Below are 23,902 nucleotides of genomic sequence, written 5' to 3' on the forward strand. Positions count from 1 at the left end.
GCTGAGGGACGGGTGGGAGGTGCTGGGTGGCCCCGCGGGGAAAGATGCGCTGTGGTCTGCCGGATCAGCGCCCTGTCCCCGGGAGGCGGCCCGGGAGGAGATGCTTTAGAGGGAAGGGAACGCTCGGAGTACCCCGGGGCCGGTGCGGTGCCCCCCCGGTGCCGGCGGGAGGCGGCTGCTGCCAGCGCTGGCCGAGCCGCTGCCCCACCCGGGCGGCTGCCCGCCGGCGGCGGTGCCTGCCCCACGCGGCTCCGGGGCCCGGCCGGGCGGCGGGCCGCGCGCTGCCTGCCGTGACGGGCCCGGCGCGCGGCGGCGGGATTGGCTGTCCCCGGACGGCGGGGCCGGCGCAGCCGCGGGCGGGTGCGCGGGGCGGCGGCGGCGGGGCGGGAGGCGCGCGCACAGGCGGCAGGCTGCACGCACACGCGGCGCCCCGACGGCGGCAGCGACCGCGGGCGGGGGAGCTCGGCCCTCGGAGGGGCGCAGCTGCCGCCTCCAGCGCCCGGCTTATCGCTACCTTTTTGGGTTTTTTTCTTTTTTTTTTTTACTTTTTTTCTTTTTTTTTCCCTCTTTATTATTTTTTTTTTCCTTCCCTCCCAGGACTGGCAGCGGGATCCGCGTCCCTGACATTGCTATGCCAACTGAACTCTGCCGGGCCGTGAGAATGCACGCCATCTCCGACCTCCACTCCTCCCTCACCCTGCGACTCCTCAACAAGGGGCCCGAGTACCTCCGCAGGCAGATGGAGGCAGGCAACCCGGGCAGGAAAAGTGCCGTGGAGAGGCTGGCAGCCGATAAGGCCAAATACGTCAAAAGCCAGCAGGTAATCAGCACCAAGCAGCAACCCGTCATCGTGTTTAGCTCAGCCTCAGAGAGCAGCAGCGAGACCTGTTCGGTGGAGAGCAAAAAAATCAGCAGGGACTTTGGCAGAGGGATGGGCACGAAGCCCCTGGAGCTGGCGAAGGCGGTGTACTCCTGCCGTGCCCCCCTGCAGCACGGCTCCCCCATAGCCAGGCGCAGCACCCCCAAAAGGCAGATGCGGCCGGATTCCCTGGTGATTTACCGCCAGAAATGCGAGCTTGGGAGAGGTCAAAGCCAGGACAGCTCACGGGGGAGTTTGATGAGGAGGATCTTCCAAGGGTCTGTAAAGGAGAAGCAGTTGGCTTCCCCTGAGATGCCCAGAGTCATGGAGGACACCGCAGCCACTGAGAGCAAAGAGCATCTCTCAGCAAAACACAGTGACCATGAGCCGAGCAACCACGGAGCGGAGCAAACTGTCACTGTGAGCACCGAAGCCCCAGGGGTGTGTACAAAAGAGCATGAGAGACCTGCAAAACTGCATATACCTCCTGAGGAGGTCGAGGAGGTCAAGGAGGTGAAGAGGAGAGGTCTCCATCGCTCCCAGTCGGACATCAGCTCTCGCTACTCCAAGTCCTTCTCCGAGTTTGATACATTTTTCAAGTACTGTGGCCTGGAGCAGGAGGTCATCGAGGATCTCGGGAGAGAGAACTTTTCCATCGTGTCCGACAACGTCTCCTTCAAGATCCGCAGCATCAGCGTGGCAACGTCCGAGAGCGACTTCACGAGGCACAGCGGGGACGAGGGGCTGCTGGAGGATGAGCTCACAGAGCAGGTCCCGAGCAGCACCTCCGTGATCGAGCGCAACGCTCGGATAATCAAATGGCTGTACACGTGTAAGAAAGCCAAGGAGAATAACAAGGTGATCCAGGAACTGTCATGATGGCTTCTTTCCGCATGCATTGCAGCCTGGTGAACTCAAGGTGTGTGCAAAGCCTCACCCCGTTGATATATATGTTTCTCTTTCCTCTTTAGCGAGCGGTTGACTTTTCTTAGTTTATTTTAGTCTTTTCACAAAGGGCAGAAGGAAAATGTATTTTGTATACTACGTGTTCCAGTATGGCCTTTTCACAAAGCAGAAATCTGTGTAGTTACAAAAAACCACAAAATACAAACAAATAAATGCGTAAAGCTTGCCAGATTTAGATCAGACCTCCCACATGAAATTAAAAAGCCAGTGTGTATGAGGGATGTCTGTCCTTTGCAGATTTGTAAATAGCTTGTTTTTTCTAACTTATGCTATATTAAATGCTAGGGGAAAAAAAAATCTTAGAAAAGTATTCAACTCTGAATTACAGTTGCTTAAATAACAGACTGAACTGAAACTATTACTAATTAGGAGTACACTGTATTTATACTATACTGCTGAAACTATTACTAATTAGGTGTACACTGTATTTATGCTATAGTGCTACAGCTTCCCCTTCCTTTCTCTCTTTCAGTCTCCCACCATTCCCCTTTTGCTTGGCACCCCCAAATATCAGGAAAGCAAAGCCGAGTCAGTGCTCTTGCCAGCAATCTTATTTCCATCCCCAGCTTTCTGTTGGAACCATAAAAGTATTTCACTGTTCTAAACTAAGAGTAATTAATACAAATGTGTGGCATCTAGGCTTGGAAATCAATTACTTCACAGACAGAAGCAGAACAAATTTAGTCCTAGTAAAAGCCAATATCCTGGTTTTAATAAAACCTGTATTTATTTTGCATCTGATCTTCTGAAAAGAACTCTATTTGTGAGGCCTTTGGTATTGATGATCTAGTAGATAACATTTTTTTCTCCTTGCAATACATGAAGCCCTTAGGATAAGTACTGCAGCTTACAGTGTGGTATTTAAAAATTGCATGAGCAGATCTTGATATGGAGGATTATGTGTATATTTTCTGGCAGTTTGTAATTGGTGCGTGAGAAAAACATCATATAGCGTAGATGCAGCTGTTGATAGAGAGTGCGGGCCTTATGAACGTTGTGCCTCTTTCCTACATAGATGTGGGGCTATCATTCCTGATTCCTTTAATCTATATAATGCGAAAATCCATTTACTTACTTGAAATTGGTTTTAAATATGTGAAATTTGGATCACTTTTAAAATTTTAATTTTTCTTACAAGCCTGTTTTCTTGCTGCACGTTGAGGGAGGAGGAAGGGGGAGAGAGCGAGCCATTTTCACACAAACACCCATGTAGATAAGAACAGTTGTCAGGTATCTGGCTGACAACTTAAAGAAGTGTTGTTATGTGACAGATCCTTTCCCAAATTACCTTAGAGAGAAGAAGGGGCTCCCCTGAGCTAATCATTTCTCTTTGCTCATCCTTCTGTGATAAAAGGCAAGGGAGATGATACACAAAACAAAATGATGCAGATGGTGGTTTGTGAAGCTTGTTGCAGCTGCCGACCTTGCTAAGCGCACAGGATGGGAGGCAGATTTCATCACGAGCAGGAGCCATGTAACAAAATCCACCATATTTCCATGAAGGAAAACAAAATAAAAGTCTGTTTGCTCCTGAATGCCCTTGTTGGGGGTAGGGTCCAGGGCCAGAACCGTGGCTGTCACTGTGGAGCCAGCTCAGGAGGGAGCAGTTGGCCCTTTCCCCATCCATTTGCATGGTGCTAAGCGTGTCCAGTGTCGCAGCTGAGACAGGAGATGCTGGTGACCACCCCAGGGAGCATGCGGTCTGCAGAGGCGAAGGGCAGGAGGTGCTTCACCAGGACAAAGCAAGGGCAGGAGGGGGGAAGCTCTTTTCGAGGGGCTGAGCTGCTGTACCCTCACATGGGCTTGGTCAATAGCTCTTTTTTTTTTGAACATCTGAGACAAAATGACAGTTCACAGCCCATAGCCTAACAGGGTGGTGAAAAGACCTCCATGAAGTAAACAGCAAGTTTATTCAAATATATGGTCATTCTGCAGTAATTTTAATACCCGGAACAAGGGAGTGCGTTACACTGGCAGCAATTCCCTTTGGCACCAAAATTTTTGACAGCATAGGAAATGCTGATCCATAGGGTCCATATTATAAACCTAATATTAGAAGTACTAGGGCTGACTCTCAGCTGATAGACCTCAGCAGTAGGGCTATGATTGCTTCCAGGCTCATTTCTGAAAACTGAAAATGTACTCCCCATTTAGACCACACAAACAGAAAGTTTAGAAAGGTCAGCTAACAATACTAGTACACGGCACCCAGAATAAAGGACAAGAGTCATCAAGAGCTGCCATAAGTTAAATACTACATTTACCGGGCAGAATTTAAGCTGAGAGTGGTTATCACCATGTGATTGCAAGATGAGTCCTGTAGTTTGGATATTGGTGTTTCCTTATACCCAAATGTGCATCTTTTCTTTCAGTCCTACACTTTCTTTGACAATGCAGCATCAAGTTAGATATCTCAATGTTTTCACTATATCCACGTATTTGGCCTTGTTTAGTTTGATTACTGGTTTTTAATGGGCAGTGGGCTCCTGTGCTGCACAGGGGAGCTGTGGGGAGTACAGATGTGCTCCCAGGCACATCCTTGAAGGCTCTTAATTTTACACAGAGGCTTGAGAATTGTTGCACCTTCTTTGGAAAAAGAGGCAGAAACCTGTTTTCTAAAATCCAGCATTCGTTATGAGTAAAACACCTTTCAAGAACTGCAGGGCTTTTATGGGCCGGTGATCATCCCATTCATATTTCATGTTCTCCTTTTAATTTTTCATGAGCTCTCCGGGACCTAGTGGGGCATCATGTAAATAAAACAGCTATTTGAAGGATCAGGTTCCTTAACGCGTTTCATCAGAGTGATGATTGCAGAGTCTGAGCTTGGGTTGTGAGCTTTAGAAAACGGAGGTCCTCAGCGAGATGGGCATTGCTGCTTGGCGGTGGAACGTTGCCTGGATTCACCTCTGCGGTTCAGCTCCTCTCACTGTCAATCTTGCTTGACTCCAAGAAGGGGGCTCACTCTGCATCCTCTTTCCCGGGTTGAATCAAGGTTATTCAGCCTTCAGTTTCAGCACCATTCTTAAATGGATGTTCATTATTCAAGTGGAGATCTCCTGGGAGGGGAATTTACTATGTTGGCAATAGCCATAAGCAGCTGAAGAAAAGCTTTAGAATATCACCTTATGGTTGTCTGATGTGATAAATAATAAATGACACTTTTTTTTTTTTCCTCTTTCTTCAGAATCCTTGACTTGGAAGTTGAACAAAACCAGACACAGGAAGAAACTCTTCCCTCATCTGGCTCATGACTACTTTGTCCAAGTTTAGTACTTTATTATTGCCTCCTACCCTCACCCCCGTCTCCGGGCAGCCTCACTCTTGTTACAAGCACGGGGGTGTCCAAGAGTGCGATGACAAGTGGAGACTGTGAACTGTGCCCCAGCGAGGCAGCAGGAAACAAAACTCCTGGAAAAGGGAAGTGTGGCAGCAGCTGCCATCCACGATAATATTCAGCATCAGCTCATCGCCCCAGGATGCCCTTCCGGGCTGTGACAGAAGGTCTGTGTTGTGCACCCGTCTCTTTCCAGCAATGAATTTGTCGACAGGGATGGGGGGAGAAAATGGGAATGAAGTGGCAATGACCTCTGGGTCAGGCATTTCCTTGCAGGCAGACAGGCTCCGCCCGGATGTTCAAAGGCTCTGTCTTACCAGGGATGTTTGACCAGGGCTCGTCCTCACATCATTGGATGTTATTTGCTTGGCTGGTGAGGACTAACTGTGGCAGCTTTATCTAGGATACTTGGCAAATATGTTGTAAGCTAAATCCCTGCCAAGCCTCTCTTTCTCTGAGAGTATTCAAGCCAAATTGGAGTACCTTGTATCCATCTAGTTTGCTCTGTCACACAGCTTGCTCAGCCAGTGGGGAGGAATAGCCTTTAAAACTCTGCCCAAAATATTTTCAAGAGCATGGTTCCAAAAAACAAGTAGTCCAAAATGAGGGGTGGTTTTGTATTGCTACTGCCTTGCTGTAGAATGGTACAATTCACATTGTACTTATGTTCCTCCGCTTTGTTTGCAATATGTCTCCAACTCTGACAAACATTGCAAGGTTTGGCAGCTTGTGGTTTAACACCTTTAATTTTATGCACTGTGAGTGAGCAGTGGGCTTACAGAATGACATTAGGAAACTCTATCACGGGCCATGTAAAGCCACGCTTCCCTGGCGTGGGTCTGGAGTGGGGCTGTGCTTGGGGTGTGCAGGACAGCATCCCTGCGCTGCAAGGCAAGAAGGCATGTTAGGGCACAGCCGTGCCAGGTAAATATCCTGATGGGGTGAGACACCCATTGTGGGCAGCACCTTACTCAATATCATCAATAAAATGCTTCATTTGGACTAGCCGAGCTAAATGTGTTTTAAAAGCTGATAAAAAGTACTTTAGATGATCAGTGTAGTGAATGGGGCCTCTACAATAACTCATGGAATTTGCTGGCTGTGCCTCAAACATTTACCCTGATCTGTCATCGCTTGCTAGAAAATGTCCTACACCAAAGCATTTCTTTGTGGACATTGCAAACCCCCCCTTGCAAAAAAAATGTCAGAAGCCCTCAATCAAAGCCAAAGCCAGTTCCCCTTTCAGTCGCACCCATGCCCATCTGTGAGAGCTGCCCCGCTGGCATAACGGTGACTCGACCCGAGGGTCCTGCAGAGGTTAAAAGTTTACTTTGTGTTACCACGAATGTGGTGTCCGGCTTATCTGGCCACCAGACCTGCAGTGTGAGGAGTGCAGAAACACCACCCTTCGTTCCTCGCGTTCCTCCTGCCTGCACCGCAGCAGCTAGCCCCGCTGCCTCTCCTGGCCCAAAACAGCTGCTGGCACAGCCGGGCGACTGCAGAGCTCGGGTGAGCACTTGAGCTGTGTTTCTTGAGTGTTTGCTCCTCTCGGTAAATACATCTGGAGGAGCGGAAAGGGTGAGCGGCGACCATTCAATAAAACATTGGTGGTAGGAGGAACGGTTTCCTATTTTTAACCTACACAAACACACCCTGAAAGAGTTGCCCTTGAAGTGCTCATCAAGCAGTTGAGTTGACATCAGTTAAATTCACAGCAAGATCATCCGAGTTGCTTTTCCATACGTTTTAAATGTGCTTGTCAGTCCCTGGGTGGTTAGTTCTCAATTACAGCAACGGTTTGAGAATGCACGGCATTTGTCTTCATTTTCTAGTGTTATGTATTAAGGTCTACATGTCTGAAGTTGTCAAGATAGGTAGATAACAATTCCAGATAAAATAATTGTTGAACCTGCTTTACACTTAGGGAAAAACTAAATAGTTTGCATGAGTGAGCTTCTGCAAACTTAGAGGGAAGCTAGTACATGGGGATGGTCTCGTTAAATAATGAAATTTCCATGTGTATTTGTTACATTATTATTATTAAAGGATGATTCTCAGAAACTCCAATGCAAGATGCTGCTAATATAAGATTTATGCACTTAAGGTGCTGGTTTTTAAGGGATATAGTCTAGGTTTATTAGCCAGGAGCACAACCTGCTGTATCTGTTTTTTTCATGCTCGCTTTGCAAGGTGCTGTACCACATAAATATTTATATGAATTTGTCAGAGCTAAGGACTACTTTTCTTTGAAAATATGGATGACTGTAGACAGCTCGGAATGCAGGAAAAATCTTTTGCATTACAAATCAGTGCCCTGCCACAGCAGAAGAGAATTATTTTGGTTTGTTCCAAGGAAATTTTTGGTTTCATTTTCAAACTTCTGCTTGGTTTTGTTTTTTAGTTGAGCAGCTCTCAAAAGTTAAGATGAAAGACGCATTGGCTATCAGTTTTCAATGGTAGGAAGGAATATGTTTAATTTGCTTGAAAGTACTCAAAATCAATGAAGATTTTATGGCAGAGGTTAGTGAAATCAGAACTGGCCCCATTCTCAATATTTTTTTAATCCCCCTTTTTATCTATATGAATGATTTAACAGGGTTGTGGTGACTTTCCAAGTGGATGGGTGGCAAAATTTCCCTGGCTTTGCTCAAACTCTGATAGGAACCCCAACTTCTCTAAGGTGTCATTTCCTTGGGAGATGATGTGGATCTGTCTAAGTTCTTCCTCTGATAAGCTATAGATTCCCTTTATGTAATAATACCTTCCGGGTAAGCTAATGATCTACTTTTCCCAGTTTGCCAGGAAGGACAGTAGATGACAATCCTTCTTTCTCCACACATCTTGGGAATGGGTAATTTGTTGCTTTTTCCAAAAAGAGGGAGCTCTGGCCTTCACTCACCTCCTGATACTGTTACATGTAAAGATTTTTCGTTCCTTCTGCTGGATCTTTCCATCACATCCCTCAAAACGATAAAACTGGCTAATGTTAGTCCCTACCTATCTTTTAAAAAAAAAAAAAAATCAAGTTTTTTGTTTTGGTTTGTTTTTTACTATTTCAGTATAAAATACATGCTTTGGAAGGGGTGGGATTTTCCAGCTTTAGTGATAAACTGAGAGACCATTGTGGTATGAACAGAAGTTTTAGCAACAGAGTTGGGTTTCCAGTTAGGAACCCTAAAACTGGGGCTGAGGGCAAAGATAAGTCATAAATTGAATGAGGTTTGTTTTTGTTTTTTTTACTAGAACTATGTAAACTAAAATAGTCAAATGGAGTGCAAGCGTGCAGTGGTAACTGCTATTTACACCCAAGTGTTTCAAGGTGCTCCAACGCTGTGGCAAAGGGCAATGTCCGTGGCTGTGAAAGGTACAAAGTCTGTTTTTACGGCCTCCAAGCAAGTATTTGCAATAAAGGCATCAGATAGAGACTGTAATCCTTGCAATATGTTGTAAATATTACTGTACAGAAATCTTATAAAGAAAAACAGATTGTTCTATAATATGCATATTACTTTCCTAAGGGATATAGGCCTTCATGTTTTGTGAAATCAGCTGAACATTACATCGATGGGGAATAAGCAGAAACTTTCTCCTGGGAGCAGGCTGTCCTGTCATTGCCTCCTGTGAAGTTTCTCGCATCTGCTTTTGAGTCTTTTGAAATGGAGTACTGCTCAGATCTGGTATGGATGTTTCTAAGTTGCTATGTTTATATTCCTGTGAAAGAACTTGTGTACTACTGAATGTATATAAATAAAAATCCCACTCTGAAAGTTAATTTTTTTTAAAAAGTATATTTTTATTTTGATGTCTCCATTAGGGTACTATTATTTTAAAGCTAGAATCCCATTGGGGAATTAATTTCTCTGTGAGTGAGACTGGTATTAGACTGTGAACATCAGAAAGCACAGTGCTTTGCGGGGCCATACCCAGACCCGTGGCTGAGAGCTTAGGCAGGGAATCTTGTAAGGAGATAGCACTCAGGATAACTGTTAGCTCTCGGTATCAGTAAATTAGAAATATATGAGGTTAGAGCTGTTCCACAGTATTCTAATATTTTTCATTTCAGAATATGGCTGAAAAGATAGACAGTTTATTTCTGAAGGGTAGTATTATATTTGCTTTTACTCACTGTCAAAATCTACAGTGTGCTGCAGGCAATACCACATTCATCACAGCCAGTGTCCAAGGCAGCAGGGAGTTTCAAGTTCTGCTTGGAAAAAACATTATCTCCAGAATCTTATTAACAAGCTGTTGTTTGACTGGGTTCCATAGGAAGAATTCAATATATGATGCTAATTCCCTGTGCATGTATTTTGTGAAGAAAGCGGCAGAAATAATGGCTGCATACAGTGAGCTTTTACCAGAGACCAATGCACTCCAGTTGAATAATTATCATTTTGTTATGTTCTAACCGGCTCAGACACAAGTGTTTCACCAGCCAGCATTGGAACGCAACTGGAGGTAGAGCCAACTGATGCTGTGCAGATTAGGCTCTTCCACAAAAACCCAAGAGCAATTTTATCACATTGACATGTAGCCTTCCCCACACAAGCCCTGGATGACTGGTGTCAGTGGAAGATACAAAGCAAGTCCAGAAAGTGGTGACAATTTGTGCATCACCCTTTCTATGGGGATGAATCTCCCATAGCAAACCTTTGCTAGAGAGGAAGGAGCCGTCATAGCCTGTGAATAACCTTGGGCTACAGCCCAGCTTAGCATTTGAGAACATCGTTCTTAAGTCATTTTTCACATAGCACCTTTGTTCCACATTTTATGAAGTCTGGTGGATTTCTTCCAGAAATAAGGATTTGCAAGCTCCTGTTCTTGGACTGTCTGGTGCAAGTGACCTCTTAGAGTCCACAACTTACTGATTTACTGCTTCGCTTTTGGTTCATCTCTGGGTAGTAGTTAGGTGTTGGAAAGAAACTCTGCAAAGATATAGTAACTGGAAAAAAAGGCTTTTTCAGGTGTTTTGTAGATGTTGGTGCATTCTGAACACAGAACTGCGAAAGTACTTAATATCTCCAAGAGCTTTTGACAAAGAACGGTCTATGTCAACAGCAGACAAATAAGCAAATACAGAGCTTAGCATTAGCCTGCAAAGAGGTGCCTCCAAATTTTGGGAGGGTTTAGTGATTGGGCCGTATTTATCCTGGATTTATCCTGCAGGACTGAAGGGGAGTATATCAGTTAACGCTTAAGTGGAATGTTGCAGTGAGAGGTGGTAGATGCTCCATCCCTGGAAATAAAATGGTCTTAGAAAGAACTACTCAGCTTATTTGCAGGCAATGATGCAACAGGCAGCTTAATCAAGGGAGGTCTCCATAACAAAAGCTGTTGAGAATTTTGATCATTTACACTTGCCAATGAAACTTGATATACCAGAAAAACAAACAGCATCAGAGAAAAAGAACCTCCAGATCAAAGTCAGTTACATATGTCCATCTCCAGAAATCAGTCTACCTCCTGAAAGAGCATAAAATCCTGTAAAATTAGTTTGCACATTTGTAGGGCAGTTGGGTTGCCTGGCAATTAATATGATTAAAAAGATCTAAGAGCTTTGATTGTTTGAGTTTCATAGTTCACCTTAATAATCAAGAGCCCCATGGGAGTACCAATTTTACATTCTTTTTCATAGGCTGTAGCAAGAACCAGAGGGTAGTGCTCATTGTTACCCACAGAAACACGTGATTATTCATCAGGTGATGATAAACATAAGAGAGTGCTGAACCAACCAGAGTCAAGATTTAGACTCACGCACCAAGAGGCGGGCACAGCTGAGCATGCTAAAGGGAGTGTTGCCCTTACTCCTTCCTGTCAACCCAGCCTCTTCTTACATCACTGTTTTTCTCATTGGTGAGTAAGAAGTCTTAACCACTTCCACGGTTATTCATCGGTTTGGATTGATCATCGTATGCCCTCTCTGACAGTCCCTTGCTGTGTTTACTTTTCCATTGAACTCATTCGTGTGCCAATCATGTTACACAAGGCACTACTCTTATCTATCCTCATTCTTGTACAGTCTTTTTTTCTGAATAATGTTTCTAGTTAGGTTTTACATTCTTCTGCTCATTCTTTATCTGTCCCTACCCCAAGGAAACTAAAAACTAAACATGCAAACAGTCAAGAAATGAATGAGTTGCATAGTTAAGCAGAGGCTTACTAGATTAGAGACCAACTCTCCAGTCCCTTTTCATGTATATAGCTCTTTCGGCATAACTTAGCATATAGTTTTTCATTGTTTTCCTCTTTGATACCTGTTTGTAACATCATCCCTGGCTTGGTTTGAGGTCTTTTAGATGCTAAGTTTCTCAGAGCTGTGACGTGGCGCTTAATTTGTCTGCAAAGAGCTTTGAGCACAGCTACTGCAAAATCAAATGCCAAATCACAGATCTTCATGGTGAAGTATAGTTTAAACCTTCTAGGAACTTTGGTACAGCCAAATAAAACGAACATCAGGCCAGCGAAAGCAAATTGGACAAACTTTGCAGCATCAAGACTGAATAAAGAAACGTACCTGAAGCAGTTCTGTGTGGAACCTAGCACAGCAAGGTATCTCTTGAACTTCTTGGAAAGATGCAGCTCTCCCCTCATTTCTTGAGGACCAGCCCTCACTCAGCATTTATTTTCTGCAGGAAAGTAAATTTAAGAAGCAGTTTGTCACACACAAAAGTCAACCAGCATCAAGTGGTGATGTAGTCTATTGGGTTCACCTGCAAACACAAGCTGAAGTGACTCTCCAGGCATCTACTGGGTTTAAGAAGAGCTCTCCCAGAGCTACCTCCATCTGCTGTGGTGGCAGCGAGAACAGCTCTCCATTCTTTTTCCCTCTTACAGAAAAGGATTCAATTCCTTGATGTCAATTACTATAAAGAGGCTGAAAATTGTGTGATTTCTGAGAATAGGTCTTCAGTGTAACCTTCCAAAACAAACTAATAGTCTGGAGGCTCCAATTTTCTTGAATTTTCAATTATTTAGATCATGTAACTTTACTACCCTACAGTTGTTGGAAGAAAGACCATCTTATTCCTCCAGAGCATGAGGCATTCATAGATCATCTTATATCACTCTAAAACCATTGCAGAAACAAAGTGATGGGATGGTAAGAGGACTTCTCTACCCGCTGATACAAAGTCTCATCATCATACACTATCTAACAGGATGGCTTTGTCCTCTGGCCACTTGGTCTAAAATCCGCATTTACAGCTACTCAAGCCTTATCTCAAACTATCACAAATAAATTCTCCTGATACTCAAATATTTACAAAATAAATCAGTGTGTTTTGTATTATGTTAGCATCTTGTCTTACCTGAGAACAGAGGCCAATCTTACCAACAGTCCTCATACGTAAAACACTTGTACAAATGCTGGAGTAATCCACAGTACATAGGATAATCTGGCAGATTTCTTATGGAAAAAATTAATATGGTGCAATAAAAAATTGTGTCCCGCAGAATTCAAGGAAACAAGGAAAAAGAACCTGGGGAAATGTTTAATTCCCAAAGATACATAATTTGATGTATTTTCCGTCTGTCTTTTGTCATTGCGGTTTAACCCCGCAGGAGCTAGAACAACCAGTGAGCAGAGGGAGAGAATCGAAAAGAAAAAAGTAAAACTCATGGGTTGATATAAAGATAGTTTAATAGGACAGAAAAGGAAGATGATGATGATAATAATTATAATAATAACAATAATAATGGAATATACAAAAGAAGTGATCCACAGCACAATTGCTCGCCATCCAGAACTGATGCTCAGCTAGTTCCTGAGCCGTGCTGCCTCTCGGCCAACCCTCCGGTTATGTACTGAGCATAATGTTTGTTTACAAGGGCAGCTAGTGACAGGACAAGGGGCAATGGCTTTCAACTAAAAAAGGATAGATTTAGATCAGATATAAGGAAGAAATTCTTTACTGTGAGGGTGGTGAGGCACTGGAACAGGTTGCCCAGAGCAGTTGTGGACGTTCCCTCCCTGGAAGTGTTCCAGGCCAGGCTGGATGGGGCTTTGGGCAATCTGGTCTAGTGGAGGGTGTCCCTGCCCATGGCAGGGGGTTGGAACTAGATGATCTTTGAGGTCCCTTCCAACCCAAACCATTCTATGATTCTATGATTCTATGGTATGGAATATCCCTTTGGCCAGTTTGGGTCAGCTGTCCTGGCTGTGCCCCCTCTCAGCTTCTTGGGTGTCCCCCACCTTCTCGTTGTCAGGACAATATAAGAAGCTGAAAAGTCCTTGACTGCTTGGCAACAACTAAAATATTAGTGTTATCAACATTATTTGCATCCTAAATCCAAAACACAGCACTATACCAGCTGCTAGGAAGAAAATTAACTCTATCCCTGCCAAAACCAGGACAGTCATGTGCATAACGTGTAAATCCCACACTCTGAATACTTACCCATAGAGTCAAATAAACCAAACATGCAAAAGTTATCAGCCTGCTTTTTTCAGAGTACCCTAAGAAATGCGTTTACAGCATATCTACTGGTTTAGCAGAGCTGGCAAGATCTGAGGAAACTGCAGTAAATTGCAAAAGGGTAATTCCTCACAGAAAACTCAGATTCCACCTGCTGTTGGGAGGCACAGAAACTATGTTGTTTTAATCACAAGTGTGGATTTAAATCTATTTATATTACTTTATTTGTAAAATAAAATTGTTTCAAAAGCATTGCAAACCTATGTGTGCACAATTGTACTTCAGCAATCCTCTCTCTGTTTAGCTCAAGTCAACTTGCCACAGGTTTCAGCTGAACAGAAAGCCAACTGAAAAGATTCGAAACTCTGAAACATTCATTTAGCTGAGCTGAGATCCTGCTATCAAACGCGATGGCCTTGCAGTTGAGCTAGTCACCATCTGTCAGGCCTCTGAAGTGGGCTGAAGCAAAATAAAACACCCTGGCCACCTCCAGTCCTCCTTTAGTGATTGAGTGCTTCCCTGGGCATATTCTCAGGTTATAGACCATGTGGCAGGAGGTGACGAAGGAGTGGGGGCTGCTGCCAAAGGAGGCCTGCTAGGAAGAGGGGGTGGTTGACTTGGACTCTAAAACCACTTGCTAGAGCTCATCCTTTCAACAGTAGCTGTATCAGCTTCAAGGCCCATGCCCACTGCATAATAGAACACTACCAGGAAGTTAAAGGAAGAGGACAGGGTTTCTTTTCATCTAAATGAACGCTCTGCCATTTAAAAAAATCCTGTATTTCTCCTTCTAAATAGATCACAAATGTATATTTCCAGCTTGAGTCTAGCTTAAAATGACTTAGCTCATTCCTAAATTAAAACAAATGCTGACCAAGAACTACTGTACTTGTTCTCTATTGATTTTAACCAACGTTCTTCCATGTGTATATTTTTTTTCAAGGTATATCTAGGTATATTTCTTTTCAAAGCAAATCTTTTTATGGTTCTATAAACAAAGTTATGATCCAGATTAAAAGCATCCAAACATTTAGAATTTTTCAGTCATTGAATCTGGACAAGAAACAGGAGGACACCGGTTTTCCACTTTACATTTTGCTGCGAGCCTGGTCTTCATCCAAGTTCACAGTTCAGTGAAGGAGGCAGGAGTGCCACGAAGAACTTACAGTATGTGCTCTGCCTGGCCCTGAGTAAGTAAGTGCTGTGTTTTGTTATAGGTGTTAGTACGTAGCACTATAAGGTCCTGGGCATGACTGCAAAACATAAACATTGCCCGGTACAAATATTCCCATTATTAAGAGCCCTATGATGTCCGTTTCCTGCAGCCTGCACAGCCTTCCCTAGTGCTTCTGTTTGTTGTGACTAAGCTCAAAGGCATAACTGGAGACAAACTGATAGCGTGTCACAGCCAGGATTACACCTTTGCCACTATGAGCAAGGATGAAACATAAAGCAAAGACAACAAATTCAGTCAGAGCAGGAAGTAAACACGGGTGGTTCTGAGAGAAGTCAAATGGGATAGTGAAATGGAAACACAAAATATTCAAACGTAAATGGATGTATTCCATAGGGACAAGTGTGCTGCATAGCAACAAAGCCATCAGAAGGAAGAGCAAAGCCAGTGTAGCTGAATGAGGAGGTGAAAATGAAATCAGTTTAAGAAGGATTCTCAAAAAAATTAAAAACATAAGGAATGAGGTGAACTGGAAAGCTCCCAGACTGTTGAAAGAAGATGTAGCTGTGAAGATGGAGTTTTCAATTGTTTGGAGGATGCAAGAAAAATTCATCAGGAACAAAGTGAAAGATCATGTAAACTATTTGGGTTCCTTATGCATAGCTGGGATGGGTCCTCTACTCTGTGCAAGTCTGATGAGCTTCTGAGGTAGAAGAAAGCTGATGTGAGAATCATTTTAATGCAGTTGTAGGGACTAGATACTGACTTTATACGATGTTTTGCCTTTCAGGCTGAAAGATTCTCAGTGTGTTTAATGAAATAATTAATTATTGGTAGCAATTGCAGGTAGAAAAAGCCACATGATACTGCAGTCAAGAAGAGGGGGTGCTATGATATTTAATAATAGCTTGAGCTATTTTAAATAGTGTAACTTTGCAAAAGCACTCCTAACCTTTCCAAGTCATAATTCTCTTTATCAGAAGTATCTCAGAGCCAGTTTTACAAACAGATGCTGATACTAAGGGTTCAGCCGCCTGACTCAGCTGTGGCAGCTGAACCTGCCAGCACTTGTCCTGCAAGCTGCCCTGACCGTCCAGGTGCGTGCTCCTACCCTGCTCCAAGCAAGAGGTGATGCAGCTGAGCTTGGTTTACAACTAAGGTGTGTTGATTTGTTATGAGGGCAGGCTACCATAAACAGTATCCAGCAGCACAATGCACCTCACCTAACTTTAATGCCCTAGCAGCTCCCTCTGCAATCAGTGAGTCATCCCATCTTTAGATGGATTTGGGTACAAGGAATGAATAATTTCTGGAGCTACCTATATTTCACCGCTGGTTACAGAAGGGTCTAGATGACTAGTTTAGGCTACATAACTAACCTTTGGCCAGTTAACTTTACACAAGAGCAATTCCACCCTCAACTGATGTCCATTACTTATAATATTGTGAACGCAGTGTCTGTCTGAAGACATAAAGCCTGCCGGGATTTTGATGGAGGGGCTGTCATTTTTTTCAGTCCTTTATTGAGATAAAACATTTCAGTCAGAGTGGCTACTGTTTCTGAAAATCCCCACCCAGGTGTGGCTTGAAGAAGCTTCAGTTTGGTGAACCCCAAATTCATCAAAACTGAAGTTTCCCGGAAGAAATGCTGCAGAGCCAACGTGGTCATTGGCAGAAAGTCCCAATGTGGCAAAGGACGTCGGGTGCCTCTGGGCCAGGGGCGTCTCGGGAAATGTGGCACCACAGTGGTACCCCAATGTCGAGAGAAAGTGTAAAATGTGTGCTTACTTCTTTAGGAATAGGCAAGTTAGTTAAAGATAAACTTAACAATGGGCATATTAATTAACTTTGACGGAGTTCGGCTGTCTAGAACAAGTTCTTCATTGTCTGCTCCCTTCAGTCTCTTTTCTTAAGGTTATTTTAAACTCCCAGCCCGTGGGTTAAAGTGGTGCTAACTGAGCCGTGGTGACATTTGGTGTATCCCTTTGATAGAGAGCAACGCAGAAGACAAATATGAAAAACCAAGAGGTGTGCTCCTATTTCAGAAAAGAGCTGGGTCTTAAGCCAAAAAATGAAGCAATTGCTGGAAAGGCAAGGAAAAGCAAGGCAAGGATTGATTACAACCGCCTTTGTATTTTTTCTGAATGAAAGGAGAAAGAGCAGTTTGTGAAAACAATAGCAGAGGTGTTGGAAATCAGTGGGGGAAGGATGTGTTAGTCATTAGTGTACATAAATCTAGATATCTAAATGGTAAGGCTGGATAAAAAAAATCCAACAAAAATGTTTCATAACGAAACTTGAGTTTTATGGAGTTCATGTTTTTCACAAAAGTACTGAATAAATCCCCTCCCCCCCCAAAAAAAAATCCTCTCAAAAAAAACCCCCAAAAAACCCAACAAGCCCAAATCTGTGAAAATCAATATATTTTTGCCAGGAAGAACAACCACAGGTCAAAACAAAACATCATGTACATAGTAGAGGAAGCAGTATGCCCAGAGCACCTGGCACACAGAGAAATAGGCTTATTTTCAGTTGGCTGGGGTTTTTTGGGGAGGAATCACGGAAAACTTTAATATAATTAATTATTACTTGTTCAGCTGAACTGTAAGGAGGAAGAAGTGCATTCAATGTGTAACAACTTTTTTTTTGTTATAGGTAAGGGCCAGAACTCCTGTGACAAGAGTTTTAGAGAGCTCTCATTATACCATTACTGCAAAATATTCTGTACTAGTACTACTGAGTGTAAGCACTGTATCCCCTTAACCTTAAAATTTCAATATATACATATACTTTCTGAAGTTTATTAATACTAAAGTTTAATATTTGTTAGCATTGCAGTCAGCCACATGTTATTGGCCATTAGAGTGCTATATAAAGATTCATTACTTTTTCCAGGAAAATCATATACTTTTATTTCAGTGGTAGTGCACTGAAAAGGAAGTTTTCATTTTAACTCAAAAATTGGATGATATCTTAATATGTGAATGTACAACTACTGCAGCCATTAATGTGTAACTAAGTGAAAGATACTTTGGAACAATAGTTTGAGTCCGTTTTGCAGTTTTCACAGTTGTGCTACCGTCAAAACTTGTGATTTACATGTGCTGCGATAAAACATTTTGTATTTAACAAATACAGTTTGCAGCAGAAAGGGAAGTAAAGGCAATTTCACTTTTAGCTATCTTTTTTTTCTAAAGGTATAAGCCCTCTCTCTAGGTATTGCTTTATCTCTACTTTTATGAAAGGTCAGTCTGTCGTGAAACACTCTTAAATCATCCGGAAACTCTTGTGAGATCCTCTCAGATTATCAAGCAATTATATTATCTTTATTTCCGGGTGGAAAACTGAAGCAAAAAGAAATGAAAATTCCATCAAAATGGAGAAATCACATACTGATGCTAAAGGCAAAATTTGTTATCTCTGAAAGAGAAATCTGAAGGAGAAACAGGGAAAAAATAAAAAAAAAAAAAAGGAAGGAAGGAAAGAATCACAGGCAACATCAAGCTGAAATAAAAGTGGCTAGGAAATAGAAAACCATAAAATACTTTAAAACGAAGCCTGTGACCTGTTGGTAGCTCAAGGGTGTCATATACTCAGCTATCCTTCCTAAGAAATGATACTCTTCTTAAAGTATTGCTTACATGCTTTTCATAAACCATTTATGAACCAATTATTTTACACTTTGCTCCTAAATTTGCCTGTCCCCAGCAGTCTTTCCCCCGCATTGACTTGTCATTGTGTTTATTATGAAAATAAGGCTGCTTGCAAGGTTACACAACGCTCCCCATGGCATACACTGGGCGTACCTGAAAGTCATGCCCTGTATTTGCCTGAGGTATTAGCTGCTCCTCCCATAAAGGGGCAGAGATTGCATCTGTTTGCAGATGAAATCTATATTATTGATTTCCAGCCATCAAGGTTCACACAGATGCTGTTTGCTGAAACCCCAAGGCAAAGTAAGAATTGCAGCACCAGAGAGACACCCGCCAATTTTTCTTGCTTCTGCCATTTCCTTGCGCTAGCACATATGTCTTTTATTCTGACTTTCTGCTTTGGAGGCATGTCTACGTTGTATTTCATATAAATATGGTTTGTATCCTGAGATTTTCCTTGCTCTTCTAAATACACTAGTCCTCCATACTCTAGCAGTCTGTCAAAGGTGATCAAAGAAGGAGCTGGGAAGGAGATAGTTTAAAAGGGAATTGCTGATCAAAGGAGTGGAGAAAACATTTTGACCAGAGATATGTGATGTTATGTCATGGGAGGACTGGTAGAGAGGGAATACTGGTCTATTTTATTATTAAAATAGAGGCTTGTAATAATAACAGATTACTTTAAAAAGACTCTAATAGCTCTTATTACTGTCTAATAAAAATTAACCAGTGGCTTTCTAATGGCTTTTTGGCTCCTTTCCTCAGCTCTTCAGTCCTAAGTGCTCTTTTCTCTTTGGTGTAAATTTAGTTCTTTCTGTGAAGTCTCTTGAACTGGTTACTTCGAAGATAAGCTGCTGGACTAAATGGATCAGTATTTTCATTTTATTTGCTTTAGAAAATCCACACACGTTCTGAGGAAGAAAAATTGTCTACATTGGCAAAGATTAAAAGCTGTGAAGGGCGAAACACGTAACCGGGACAACTTTCAGTATTTGTGTGATTCAACGGGGAAGCCGCCTACTTTGCACCAGGCTTTGTGCTGTGCGAAATGCATCCACACAGCTCGGATCCCTCCCAGGGCTGCAGGACGGCGCTCTCTGCACCAGCACAGCCTCAAACCCCGCGTCCCTAACTGCCCACGCTGCTTGACACGGCGCGAACACAAACCGGTAATGTATTTGTGGCAAAAGCAGTTTACATTCTAAGAGACGTAACGAAATGACAGACAGCTACAATAAAGACAACAAGCACAAGTTAAAACAAAGCCAGCATTTTCAAAATACTGCTAGATATCTTAATCTATAGTTGGGCAACTTAATTACTCAACCGCAGTCCTCCTTAAAGGCATTAATGGTTGTGAAAGTTCTCTAATTCTGAAAAAAAAAAAAAAAAGTCACACTTTGTTGCCTGAATACAAGTGTAGAACCAAGCTTTTCAAAAGTCAGCAGGGATTTTTAATAGATATGATTCAGGAAGGCTAACTTCAGACAAGTCTGACAGTCCAGTTCTGCAGAAATGCTGCATAGGAATCCCCCTCTTCTTGACAATGTGTCTCCTGTAGTTGGTAATTCAAAATTTTGAGAATTTTGGGTTGGATTCCTGATTGTAATATTTTAAAATACAGGCTCAACATGCACTCAATATTTAGATTTCAGGCTTTCACTATTCTTTCAATGCTTTGATATTAGCAGTGCTGGGGGGGCAAGTACATTATATCACCAAATCATTGTATGGGTTTGAACCTAGCTTTAAAAAAAATCGATAAGAGCACAGTTCACAATGACAAATCTTTCCAGTCTCTTTTTGATAAAGATTCATTCTTCTAAGAGATACAAGCATACAACAGAATTATGAAATACATCAACATTTCTCCTCTCTTCCTTTATTGCCTTTTATTTTGGGGGGGGTTGCCAAACCTGTTTGTAAACACACATCCCTCATCCAATTTCTGATATATCGACCAATAAAAAGTTAATAAAACCTGAAAATACTAGCAACAACCCGAAACATAAACCAGAGCTACATATGGACTCTTTCCTTCTCCAGAATTAGAAATACTGTTTACTTTTTGGAGAGCAATATGAAAGGATAGATGAATAGGCAGAAAGAGAGGCAGACACATAAATAATTTTAAAACATGACTGATGTTCTAAATCATTAAAAGATGATTTTGTCATGACTTCATCATATCTCTTTCCATTCAGTTGTATGCTTCACCCATTAGGAGCAATTTCTCTTCAGAATTCCTCAGTGACTTCCCTAGAAGAGTTTCACCACTGTGAAAGAAGAGCTGACAGACCAATTACAATGTCATGGATTTCCCCTAATTAACACTGTCTGGTGAATATCACAACGTAAACCTTTCTGGAGTTTGCAGATGTTAATGATTTAATAATCACTGTGATATGTATAGCCACTTCCACATGTGTTTACATAACAGAAGCACCAAAGCCTGCTGAAGTGGAAGACGATCAAAGTCATGTTCCTAACTAGGCAATAAGCCAAAGAGAAAGGGCAAATTGATAAACTCTTCACAGCATTCGTATACCCCTTAAATACTAACTAATCACAGGATTATTGGTATGGAATACATCACACTGTCAAGACAATCAAAGCTTTCATCTCAGAACTATCAAAAAATAAAATTTTTCATGTTAGGAAATGAAATTTTTTACCACAGAAATTCAGGCGATCCTGAATATGAATGGGTTTTATTTTAATTTTGTACGAGATCAAAATGCTGGAACCACTGAAACATTTGGTTTCAATGATTTTGGAATGCTTAACTGACAATTTTGACAGCTCTCTTCCGAAAAGCAGCAGCACATCTATGGCCACTGAGGCTTCTAACTTCACTATCACCAGCGAAAGGAGAATTAGGACTGAAATTTGATTTTTTCAAGATAAACAAATGTAAACCTTCTTCTCTGTAGGGGACAATGATGACTAGGACTAGATGGCAGAATATTGGATTTGGCATTGTAGGGATTCCCTCAGTGTCCCATGAATGAAAATGAATTTTACACACTCATCAGTCGAGATGCTGGAAACATAATGTTGAATGCTCTTCTCTAGAGTCACATAAGCCATAGACCTACAGTGCTCTTCTGGGGACAACTGGTTTTACTGCAATTGAGCTACTATGACCCTAAGAACACGCAGTAACACAGATAGGTGCTGTCTCAAAAAAAGAATATTTTTTTTTTTCATAGTTACTAATAAATGTGCCTTGTCAGTTTGTCCCTCCATTTGCTCCATGATTCCTGGTATAAAGAGTTTATACAATCCTTAGTCCTTGCTTAGGGCAGGAAATGTGAAATGGGAACACGGCCTTTTAACTCCACAGTTAATTTTGACAACTTCCCTGATCTCTGGAACATGTCTTCAAACTATTTTTGCTCTTCTAAAGGAATGTAAGATTTGATGTGCCCTTATGACAGTAAAAAAAATCATAATTTCCATGGCACAACAGGAAATGCATCTAAATGTGTTTGAGGAGTTTGATTTGATTTTCTCTGGGATATTCAAGAACCTCCTCCACAGTATCTCTACATGATGCTTTGAACATTCCCTTTACTCATCAGTACTTTGCTTAATCAATTAAAGGTCTCATATGTATGGGCGGAGAATGGATTGAGAGCAGCTCCGAGGAGAAGGATTTGGGGGTGTTGATTGATGAGAAGCTCAACATGAGCCGGCAGTATGCGCTTGCAGCCCAGAAAGCCAACCGTGTCCTGGGCTGCATCAAGAGAGGTGTGACCAGCAGGTCGAGGGAGGTGATTCTGCCCCTCTGTTCCGCTCTTGTGAGACCCCACCTGGAGTACTGTGTCCAGCTCTGGGGGCCCCAGTACAAGAGAGACATGGAGCTGTTGGAGAGAGTCCAGAGGAGGGCCACAAAGCTGATCAGGGGGCTGGGAGCACCTCTCCTGTGAAGACAGGCTGAGACAGTTGGCATTGTTCAGCCTGGAGAAGAGAAGGCTCCGGGGAGATCTAATTGCGGCCTTCCAGTACCTGAAGGGGGCTTGCAGGAAAGATGGTGAGGGACTGTTTATCAGGGAGTGTAGTGACAGGACAAGGGGTAATGGTTTCAAGCTGAAGGGGGGTCGATTTAGATGAGATATTAGGAAGAAACTCTTCACTATGAGGGTTGTGAGGCACTGGAACAGGTTGCCCAGAGCAGCTGTGGATGCCCCATCCTTGGAAGTGTTCAAGGCCAGGCTGGATGGGACTTTGGGCAACCTGATCTAGTGGAGGGTGTCCCTGCCCATGGCAGCAGGGTTGGAACTGGATGATCTTTGAGGTCTCTTCCAACCCAAACCATTCTATGATTCTATGAGTCTATGTATATTCACTGTAAACAAGGAAAACAAGGGCTGTTCAAAACCTAGGTGCAAAGCGATACAGTGCTCGCTTGACATGTTAGAAGCAATCTTGTTTTCCTTTCTCTCGTGGTTTAGCCCCAGTGAGTAACTAAGCACCACACAGCTGCTTGTTCACTCCCTGAGCCCCCGACTGGGATGGGGAGGGGAATGGAAAAAAAACCTCATGGGTTGATATAACAGCAGTTTAATAGGATAACAAAGGAAGATGATAATAGTAATATATATAAAACAAGTGATGCACAAATGCAATTGCTAAACATCTGCGGAGGAAATAAAAAACCCCTATGCCCAGTCTGTTTCCGAGCAGCAATTCCACCACCCAGCTAGCTTCCCCAGTTATATTGCTTAGTATGACATCATACAGTATGGCATATCCCTTTGGTCAGTTGGGGTCAGCTGTCCCAGCTGTGTCCCCTCCCAACTCCTTGTGCACCCCCAGCCTCCTTGCTGGTGGGGTGGTGTGAGCTGAAGAGGCCTTGGCTCTGTGCGAGCACTGCTCAGCAACAATGAAAACATCCCGGTGTTATCAGCATGGTTTTCAGCACAAATCCAAAACATAGCACCCTACCAGCTACTATGAAGAAAATTAACTCTATCCCAGCCAAAGCCAGCACACTTTCTTTTCTAACTAAAAGGTGATTTATCCTGATCTTACTGTAACAGTCACTAATTTTTGTATCCCTTGGATGTAGAAAATTCCCCTGAAAACCTGGAACATGCTGACCCTTCATGTTACCAGTGAAAATTTAGAACATGCAGCACCTCCCAGGCTGGTCTTTCAATGCAACTGCTCTGCAGGTGCTGCTGCTGCAGGCCAGGGGCTGTTGGGAGCTCCCAGGCATTGCTCATGGCACGGTAGGTGCATGTACCTGGTTTGTAATGGTTGTTGTAAACCCTTTAGTATAAAACAGTTAAGAAAATGTTCATTGGCAGAGGACAAACACAACTAGTAAATGTTTACTTCAGCAAGAAGATGGAGTTCTTGCTGAATCCTCTTAAAATTCAGTGAAGAGGCTCTTCAGAGAAGGGATTTTTTTTATTCCTTTCCTGTGAGAAACTGCAAATATACAAGTTCACCACACCCCAAAGCAAACTTAGAGCCTGCGTTATTTGGCTG

At 42.8% G+C, this 23,902-nt stretch overlaps 1 protein-coding gene across 7 annotated transcripts in view; it reads left to right on the forward strand.

The window, feature by feature from the left end:
* Positions 1-23,902, forward strand: part of FAM110C (family with sequence similarity 110 member C) — a 37,360-nt gene that overhangs the window by 12,643 nt on the left and 815 nt on the right. For 2 of the 7 annotated variants that reach the window (XR_008576194.1, XR_008576193.1), the window contains exons 2-6: positions 598-1,778; positions 5,013-8,839; positions 10,798-11,015; positions 19,299-19,572; positions 20,608-20,743. Coding sequence is in view for 1 of the 7 variants with exons in the window: in XM_054818880.1 (XP_054674855.1) it covers positions 632-1,738 (1,107 nt within the window). In the remaining 6 variants the exon portion in view is untranslated. Of the gene's footprint in view, positions 1-28; positions 1,779-5,012; positions 8,935-10,797; positions 13,827-19,298; positions 19,573-20,607; positions 20,744-23,902 lie in introns of those variants that run through there. The other 5 variants (XR_008576191.1, XR_008576190.1, XR_008576192.1 and 2 more) reach the window with 5 other exon arrangements.

The sequence above is a fragment of the Grus americana genome, chromosome 3, assembly GCF_028858705.1.
Source record: "Grus americana isolate bGruAme1 chromosome 3, bGruAme1.mat, whole genome shotgun sequence".
Taxonomy (NCBI): Eukaryota; Metazoa; Chordata; class Aves; order Gruiformes; family Gruidae; genus Grus; species Grus americana.